Source organism: Hipposideros armiger, unplaced genomic scaffold (genome assembly GCF_001890085.2).
Source record: "Hipposideros armiger isolate ML-2016 unplaced genomic scaffold, ASM189008v1 scaffold_474, whole genome shotgun sequence".
NCBI lineage: Eukaryota > Metazoa > Chordata > Mammalia > Chiroptera > Hipposideridae > Hipposideros > Hipposideros armiger.
Window position 1 is genome coordinate 366894 of NW_017731824.1, and position 10045 is coordinate 376938.

At 42.9% G+C, this 10045-nt stretch overlaps 1 protein-coding gene across 1 annotated transcript in view; it reads left to right on the forward strand.

Annotated features, from left to right (window-relative positions):
- The window catches only part of RREB1 (ras responsive element binding protein 1), a 144384-nt gene that overhangs the window by 57532 nt on the left and 76807 nt on the right, over nucleotides 1-10045 (forward strand). Inside the window, exons 2-4 of the mRNA XM_019666546.1 lie at nucleotides 3015-3133; nucleotides 6458-6582; nucleotides 7203-7415. Coding sequence (XP_019522091.1) covers nucleotides 7245-7415 — 171 coding nt within the window. The 5' untranslated portion in view covers nucleotides 3015-3133; nucleotides 6458-6582; nucleotides 7203-7244. The remainder of the gene's footprint in view (nucleotides 1-3014; nucleotides 3134-6457; nucleotides 6583-7202; nucleotides 7416-10045) is intronic.

Sequence of the window (10045 nt, forward strand, 5' to 3'; positions counted from 1 at the left end):
AAGCCAAGAAACACATCAACTTCCTGGAACTCAGAGCCGTCATCACAGCTGTCTTAGCCTTCAGAGCACACGCTAGGCCGTCCTGGTTAGAGGAGACGGTTTTGCCCTGAGCTTGGCAGGCAGGGGAGAGTAAACAGGCAGTGCCATGGTGCCACATCTAGCCAGGTTTGGTTTTGTCCCCAGCTAGCCAAGACTGGGCAAGAATATTGCCTTTCTGCCTCAGCCCATCCTTCCAGAGATGTCCTTGCTGCTTGTTAAGCTCCATAGCTCACAGCATTTTCGTATCTGAATTCCTCTTAAGCCCTTTTAGTCTGTCCTGCGTTGGCCAGAATTGGCCAGCCAGGCTGTTATTAGGCTGTTCCAATCATCGGATCAACCATCCCAAGTATTTGAGGACAGCCGTGCAGGCTCAGCGCTGCACCTATCCTGGTTCTGTGTTGTAAAGCTCACTATTATATCCTTTGGGGGCCTCTTCCGTCATCCTCAGGCATCTAAACTTAGCTCATCTTTCCTGGGAGCCTGAGGACAGATTTTAGATTTCACTTTAAGACTGCAGGTTTTTCAGAAGCTGGGAAGCTTTGTTCCTAGAGCATCTTCTCTTTTATCTTTCATCTCTTCTTTGCTATCTTGGACCTGGGGACAGGCTTCTTAATCTTTTCCTTCTGGCTTTACATAGCATTGACCCTTATCTCCTCAGAGGCTGGGGGCTGGCCTTCCCATCCCCCTCATCCTCACAGATGGACCTCTGCCCTCTCCAAGTCATCCCGCTTCCACTGGATCTGGGCAAAGCCTGTGAGGGAATGCAAATCCAGAAATTCAGCATCCTCCCTTAGGAGCCACTAGACCCTCCACCCATACCCATGCCTCCCCAGCCTGTGTTCTGTCCCATTTCCCCTCCAGGAGTCCTCTCCTAGGGCACCAGCCCGCCCCCCCCCCAGCGGTGTTGATAGAGGTAAGGGGTATCTTGAATTTTCTCCCAGGAACTGCCCTGTACTTTTCCACTCTCTGAGTTCTGTGAATCCCTCCGGCCTGGTGGGACCCAAAACAAACAGGATAGTGACTCTTGTTACTCAGCGTAATTGCAGGACATTCTCAATGTTCAAGCCATTTACATCCAAGACCAGAGGAAAGAAGTCTCAGGGTCAAGTCAGTCAGGCTGGCCCTCTCCCCCCACCCCCCTCGGTTCCCTGTGGGTGCTGAGGAGGTTACTTGCACATTTCAAGTCTCTTTTTCAAATAAGGGGAAGGGGTGGGTTCAATTTTAATGAGAGTCTTAGTTATAGTCTGAAAAATTTTAATTCCAGAGACTTCTCTCTCTGATGTGTGTTTTTATTAATTATGGATAGAACTTAAGTTCACTTATTTGAGATCTTGGTGTTTTCTAGAAAAAAACCGAGCTACTCCTCTCTAGACTTTCTTCCTAATACAATTTTCCATTAATTTAAAAATGAATAATAACAGGGAAATTTTGCTTGCTTTTTTTTTTTTTTTAGTGTTTAATTTTACCTTAGGCATCTTTAAGTTCAATGGGTGGGGATGATCAGAAGGGATGTTTTGCTACCTATATTTCTGAAACCTCATGAGAATTTTAATAAAATTGACATGATTCATAGTTTAAAGGAACGTGGGTTATATATCAAGTAAAACCAGGATTCTTGTCCTACCTTTCCCTGATGGGTTTCTGGGGTCCCTGACCCTCCTGATCCTGAAGGAAAATGTTAGTGTGCATTTTTCTGGAGGACAGACCATAATTTTCATAAGATCCTCAAGGAGGGTCTTGCCCCCCAAGAAACATTGAGAATTTCTAGGGTAGTAGTAAGGGTTCCTCTAGGCTTAAGGGGTCTCTGCCCCATTCAGGGGATGTCCAGTATGAGTCACACCATGTTTCTTGATACTTGGTTCAAAATACAAAGGACTTTTCAAGAGAGAGAGGCCCAGAGAAAAAAAGATGGCGAATTGAAGCAGTGAGGTATCAAGGGAGAGAAACTGTTCATGGTGTCAGAACTTGTAAGGAGCTGCTTCCAACAGAAAGGGCTGGTGGGGCCTTCTCACCCCCAACTGACCGGTCTGGCAGGGGTTTGCCACCTCTGGTGCTGAGGAACTAAGTATGGTGTGGACAAAGTGAGTAAGAGTCAAGGTGATAACTGGGCGTGTCACACAATTGGGCAGCTTCTCCCAACTCTCCAAAAAGGGATAAAAATGAGAAAACGTACTAGGCAAATATTTCTCCAGAGGTTTTGTCTGTGTGGTGGTTTATTTTACTTATTTAGTTCTCCCAGTTTTTCACTCTTCAGCTTCGCTGCAGGATGCTGTTTTCAGAGACTGCGAGTGTGGCTGAGTGCTAGCTCTGGGAAATGCTGCATTCCAGTTTCCTCTCATTTTGCAGAGGACCAGACAGTTTCATCCCAGGTCAGGCATTTGAGGCCCTTGGCACCCAGAGCAGACATTCTCAAACTCCTGAAGGGCGCCTGTAATTTGAGTAGTTTTCTGCATCTTCTCTACAGAAAAGAAAAAAATAGGCATTTGGTCCTATTTCAACTGTTATGGACACTTCCCCCGTCACTCAGGAAAAGATCTAATAATTTCTCCTTTACGTTGGGGACTGTTTAGTTCCTTATTTTTTACTTTCTTCGGCTCTTCTTTTTTCCTCTCTCTTTCTGGTAGCACTTAGTGATGTCTCGTCCTTCTCTACTCTTTAAACATGCCATTAAGATGCTTGAAGCTCCCCTTGGAGCCAGTGGTCCAAGCCATTCTCAGGTGATGTTGCCCTTGACATTGTTGCAGCATGCTGTGGGAGTTCCTGTTTGTCTAAGGCACACCTGACTCTAGTCACTCTTGCTCCAGTGCTAATAGACGACTGGGAGGCGTCAACTTGGGAGCTGGAAGCGTGCTTCTAAGGCAGGGGTGTCCTTAGTTTGTGACTCCTGGTAGCATTGAGTGGAGAAATAGGTACAGAGATGGGATCGTTTAGGGTGTTGACTCCCCTATAAATGTCATCTTTTCTCGTTTTTGTAGGTTGCTCCAATTCTCCTCCAGAGGTGGTTGCTTTGAGGTGTGACCCTGCCCACGTTCGGGCCCCGCCAGCACCAGCTCCTCAGTAAGGAGAACCAAGATTGATAAGACGAGGTAAACAGGTCAGTTAAACTTTATTGACTTCCCTTGAGTCACAATAACTTCGAATGTTGAGTCTTCCTTCCCTCCCGGGCCGCTGCCTCCCCATGTACCCTTTGAGTGGCCCTCCCTCTTCTCCAGGTCCTCTGGTAGAATTGTAACTGAATTGCCAGTTCTTCTTGCCTGAGGTGTGGGATGAGACATCTTAGAAAGAATGTCTAGTGTTTGTCTCACAAAAACCAACGCGTCAGACACCCCCATTCCGGGCTTCTCCCGCCCCGCTCCCAGATCCAGACTGTTTGTGTTAAAAGCTGGAACCAACCAAGCTAGTCTGGTTGGCCATGTCGATGAAGATAGTGATTTCTTTTCAAATGTGTGATTTGGGAATTTCATCTGAGTTCCCAGTCCTCTCTGATTCCAGTTGGAGGAGATTGTATTAGAATGGGGCCAGTGATTTTTTTATAAATTTTTTTTTATTATTATTATTTTTTGCTCTGATGGGGCTGATGTGTGGATGCTGTCAGGGAGAAGAAATGGGGCAAAGGAAAGAATGAAAATATTAAGACAATAAATACCCATAAAGGAAAATGAGCTTTGTAAATGGCCCTTAAACAGTTAAACTTATTTTCATTCCCTGAGATGGGGTATCAGAAGGTTTAGGTTGGGTAGGTTGGGTTATTATTCCAGTGTAGTCCAGGGGCAGACATGGGGTAGGTGCAGTTGACTGATAATACCCGCCAGCTAGCTTCTGGTTAAATTAGCACATACACTAGATGAGCCTTCATCTTCAGGTCGCTTTTTTTCCCTAACATGGAACAGTGTTCTGCATTGTGTTTCACCCCAGGTGCTTTTCCTTTTCCCTGCGCCATCATCCCAAAGGAGAATTCAAGTATAAAACACAAGAACAAGCTGGAGTGAAACCTTGCAATAGCTCCAGAGGGGCTGGTTTGGGTTCCTTCTGAAACAGCTCTTCAAGGATGAGTGTAATGACTCTTTGCTTCTTTTCAAACAGTGTAGCTGGGAGCTTTATTTTGTTAATTGCACTTTCACGAGTAGAGATGAGAAGAGGCTCTTTTTTTTTTTAATTGCTGTTCACTTACCTTTCAACCAGGAAAAGGAAGTAAATGTAGGTGATCTTGGTGTCATCAGTGGGTAATGTCACACTTCACACTTTATCCCAAAGAAGGAAATAGATTTTTAGCAAGTGTCTTCTTGTCTAGACAGAATGGGAAACATGTTTGCATGACCGTTCTCCTTTTCCAATTGGGATAAGCCCTTGCGACTTTCAGTCCTTGTGTTGGTTAGGTACATGACTATTGCTGGGTATTCTGTATTTAAGACACTTAGATAATTTGTAAGAATGTATCTTTTTTTCTTCTACATTACAAATGTTTATGATCTCAAGAACACAAGTCAACAGTCCTTGGAACCTTTACAACAAACCTCTGCAATCACCAGAAAGCTCTTTGCACTTTGTAGCAAACAGCCTGAGAAACAACTTCATAATAACAAGCTACAGAATAAATATAAACTTTATGGTTGCTTAAGCAAGAATTTATCTTTAATGTTATAGGGACAGTGACAAAAATTCTTACTGGCAGTTTGGCTCTGCTTAGTGAATATATTTTTGTTAATTTCGTATTGACTGTTTCCCTCCTCTCCACTCTCTTTACTCAATGATAGAATTAAAATATATATTTTTGGAACTTAAAATTTTATATTTAGTCCTAAAGGGGTTTACTCTAAGTCTCAGATTTGAGTAAATACTACCACATTTTTCTTTTCTAAGTATAATTAGGACAAAAGCAAGATCATCTTCTAAACTCCTGCTGTAAATTGGTAGAAAGGTTAATTTTCTTTTTATTGACAACATAATTACAGTCAAGATTTCTAATCAGTTATTTTATAATTTACTATATATCAAAACTATGAGGAAGTATATTTAAAAGAATGAAGATGATTTTGATATTGAAGATGTCCACTTATTTGAATCAAACAAATAATTGCATGCTGATTGATTACAGCAGTTCTAGGGAACTGATAATAATTTTGTTAGAAATCCATTACGAAAGAAGTGTGTGTGTGTACCATGTCACATGTTTTTTCCTAGAGAGAAATCTCTCAAATAAACTTTCAAAGACAATTAAAAATGAGAAGTTTGAAGCACAATTTTTATTAAATTTAAATGGTCTTCTACCATGGGGAAACTTTAAAGTCAACAGTTTAGTTTTTTCCTTTACTTTTGATCAGAACGTTCCTCTCTTTATGGGAAAATATGTGAGATATGAGGCTGAATCAGTTGTCTTAAGGTGTATGTTTCTGTAGTTAGTCCTACCATTTGGAAAACCATTGGGTTCATACCTTAAAAATGTCTATTAACAAGAAGGCATACTTTGTCTCTTGACAAGAAAAGGACTGTTCCTGAGGTCCTCTGTGACTCTTTCGGTAGGACTTTAGAAGCAGGGCTCCTGAGCTGATGGCAACATCACATAATAGCTATATTCCCAGGAGGCTGTTCCTGCTCTGATGCTGGACACATTTGTAGCTGCTCTGAGTGTTACCATTTGTCACCATAAGGAGGAAGCCACAAAAATCATGTTCTTTCTAAGCATTCATGTGTTGTTCCTAAGCATTCCCTTTGCTGCTGAGATAATGAGCTTGACCTTTGACTGCATTTGTGGACTTGTCATGTTTACTAATGCACACTGTAGGATCATAGGGTTTGTGACTTACTGGCAGGACTTCAGCTATAAAATAATATCTTCCCAAATAAAATGAGAGAAATGGTTTACCTGTAGACTTATTTTTGACCATACCAATAGCCACAGTATTTCTAGTTGCAAGGAATACAACTAACTAGAAGAGGCCTGAAGAAGGAAGTTTTGATGTGGCCATGGGCCAGTTTTCTTTTGATCATTCTTTTCACGTTACCTGGTTTCTGAGCCTTTGGTGAACTCCTCAACTGCCTTGCCTTTGGTCAGTTTTAAGTAGAGGTGAGAGGTGGGTCAAGTCAGAGTCTGGGAGTCCTTATTGAGGGGTGGAGTAGAATATGAAAAATTTATTTATATATATATATATGGTTCAGAAAGAAAAATACCACAAAATTGTTTTGGCTGTTGGAGTAAGGATGACAGCACTGTAGGGAACATCAGTTAAGGATGAAAAACAACCGCAGAATGTGGTTTTGGAAGAAAAAGACAACTTAGAAACTGCCTCTCGTTTGCGCTCCCTCAACTCTCGTGAATATTGTGGTCTGAGATTATGTATGGCAAGTAAATGGTTTCAATTTTATCTTCATTAAGGGAAGAGACAGTCACTGAATCTTTTTACCTTTGCTTCCCTTCCAGTGTCAACGAGTGATACGAAGAGAAGGAAAAAAAAGGAGTGAAACAGACTCATTTCCCCCTCCGCGTGGATGATAGCTATAGCAGGGGAAAATCTCATAGTGTATCAGTTGGGGCAGAAAATGGAGGTAATTGGCAGTGGGGGCTGGGTTTTCTTCTGTCCATTTTCTGGGGTATAGGTATATTACCTACTTGGATTTTTTTAAGAACCAGTCTTTTTTATGTTGATTGAAATTTGGTTACAATCCTGATAGGGTTGGCATCTCAGCTGGCTTAGACAACTCTCTCCCTTGTAGAAATCACTGGATAGCAGCAGTGGAGCTCAGTGACACCTGACGACTCTCATCATTAACTGTCAGGTCTGCAGCATGCCCGTAGTAGTACATGACTTAGGTTACTAGGAGGGTGCTGGCCAAATGGCAGCTCCCTGGACTGCCTAATTATTGGCTCAGCCTTTCCCACTCTGCCTAATGAAAGATTAGGAAAGGCCAAGAGACTTGCCTCAGGTGGCTTTGGGAGTTGTGTCGGTGGGATACACTTAGGAAGCAAAGGTATTCTCTGGAATGATAACACTTCATTTAGATGAAAGCTCCAGTCATTATGGGTACGAGTGTTAGCTTGAACTGAAGAAAGAGGGTTTTAGATGTTTTGACCTGACATACAGTTATGGTAGTTATGGCCAGTGTCAGCTGGCTCTAACAGAAGCCGAAACTTCCCGGTGATCACATCAGCAATTTCCAATTTTCAGTTCTGTGACAGAGGCTTCTTAGAAGCATAAACCCTTGTCCCAATGACGTCAAGTTCGCCCATTGGCTTGGAAGGTTCAGACTTGTCTTCCATCAACACCATGATGTCAGCGGTAATGAGTGTAGGGAAGGTCACTGAGAATGGCGGGAGCCCCCAGAGCATCAAGTCCCCCACGAAGCCTCCAGGACCAAATCGGATTGGCAGAAGGAACCAGGTAAGCTTTTGTGCACTAGGCGGTGAGGTCTGGTGGCTTCAGTCTCTGAGAACGTTGGGAGAAGCATGTTCCCTTGAGCCCGAGCTTCCTAAGACAGAATCTTGGTTGTGTTCAGAATTAACCAGACATACCCAAAGGCTGTAGTCATTTTTTAAGTACGAGCTTTTCATAGCTTATTTCAGTTTCTTTACATGGAGGAAATTTTCTACTATGTGGTATCAATATTGGTGAAGGGGCCCTATAATTTGATTTGCATGTCAGCTTTCTTCATGTGATGCTCAAGACAAAGAACTTGACATAGTCCTCTACTGTGATGTGGTTCGTTTCCTTACTCACACATCTGGTTAATTCGGTTTTCAAAGGCACCTCCTTGATTATTTTTTAAGTGTCTTCAGATCAGGGAGCCAAATGAGTACTGACTGGTGAATGGGAACCACTGTTCAGCTTCCCATTCTGACAAAGCACAGAACTGGGCCCCAGTGAGTTGATCTGAAGAGGCGATTTAGTCTTTTTGAGCTTTTAGTGGGCTTTGAACTTTTAGTCGGATCAGGAGAAGTGGGAACGAGTCAATGAGTGGACGGGACCTGGCAGGATTAATGATGCTGTAGAAGTCCATGTCTCCTCCACTGGGAAATAAGATGAATCTTTTAATTAAGGTACAAATGGGCCACTTGAAAAGTCGTTGCTGTCCTGTTAGCAGGATGTTCAACGACACTCAAGGAATGAGGCAGAGAGTAAATAGTTCTCATTTCTTCTGAATCCATGTACTAGGAACTGACTCCTCTGCGTTTAGTTTTTGGTTTTACTGATTTAATGGGGTTTTACCAAACCCTTGGGGAGAAGGCAGCCTTATGAGTTTGTCCAGACACCAGGATGGGGATGAAAGTAAACCTTATTGGGCTTTTGTGAATTAATTTTCTTTTTTTAGCAATAATTCTACAGTGACTATCCTTATACAGAATTGTCTAGTACATCCATGATGGTTTTTCTATGAATTCTTAGAAGTAGAACATTAATGAAGACTTTCAATATAACGTGCCCTTCAGGAAAAGTTGTACCAGCCTGTAGTCCCCCAGCAGCGTGAGAGAGTGTCTTTTCTCCACATCTCTCTCAAGACTGAAGACTTGGCAGAGTTAACCAATGTATTAGGGTTGGAACATTGATATGTTTCTCTCTCTTTTTTTCCCTTGTCTCCTTTTGCCTCTCTTCCTATGGGTACCCGAGAAAATACTCAGCCTGTATGACTGTGGCCTGAGTCAAGACGGAGCGCTAGCTCTGGAAAGAAAAGGTTTATTTCCACTCTCACATGACTGTCTCTCCATCCATCTATTCGTCCATCTCTCCATCCACTCATTTCAGAATATATACACAGCTCCTATTTCAGCCAGGTACTGCACTGGGTTCAAGCACATCAGAATGAATGAAATAAGGCCATTGTCTCCTCTTCCGTCTGTGTTCTACCAGGAAAAAGTGCAGTGGGTAGGGATAAGCTCTTCTTTAAATAGCCCAGCATTGCCCCAGCTCAGGCAGACTTGGCACAAGTCCAGGCTCTGATCTTTTCCCCGTGCGTGGTTCACAGAAGGTAGAGCCGTAGAGGGGACCCACAGCATTTCCATCCCTGTGTGGTGAGTGGAGGTGACTCGGCATGTGTGGTGAAGCAAATGGTACAGGTGTGTGCCCGGGTCATTTTTCACCTACCTCCTGTACTCTCCAGGGTTCCTCAGGGCACTGGCTTCGTTTTTGAAATGGAGGTGTGGGCCAGAGTTAGCATGGGAAAGACAGTGCATTAAACAAGAAGCAAAAACAATAAGTGCAGTTGGGGGCAGTGAGAGTTCTTCCTCCTCACCTGGGAGTGGATGGGGAGGGCTGAGAGGGAGCCCTGGGGAGACGTCTCATCAGCACTAGCACTGAGTTCCAGGACAGATTAGCCACAGCCAGACGCTGACACAGGTGCCAGATTGTTTCATTATGGAATGGTTAGTTATCACATTAGCTGCTAATGTTATCTGTCAGCTCAGGAAGTGTGCTCTTTCCACTCACATGGCCCCAATAACTGGATTCAGAATTCTCTAGTGTGGCTTCTTCCAGCATCACATTGTTCCCTTTTCTATTTGATTTGATTATAAATATTAAACCTGAGTTCACAGATGACTTCTCCCAGACCACTGTGGATTTTGTGGGTCTGTATTATGCCACTGCCAGCCTCAGAGAAAGTTTGGGTTCCAGATCATAATAAATCCCAGAATCAAGGCCAATTAGCCCCACAATCTGTGCAGTATGTCTCGTGTCTCCCTCAAGGGGAATGAAAGATGGTTTGATGTGGTTTCTTAATTAACCTCTTCAAGGAGCTTGTCACTTGGAGACCTGGCTTTTTAACATTTATATCCTACTGATGAATCTTTAAAAAAAATTTAAGTATCTATTATTGCTAATCTAATAATTTGACAAAAACACCCAAAGACTGAGTTTTGGCCTGGCTGTGAGACATTTCTCGTTATTATAACGAGTGCTCTTATTTTTTATTATTATTATTTTTTTAATTGAGGGATTGGGGGAGGGGAGCAGTGTTGGGGAATTGAGGAGGGGGACCAGCCAATGTCAACGAGTGATACGAAGAGAAGGAAAAAAAA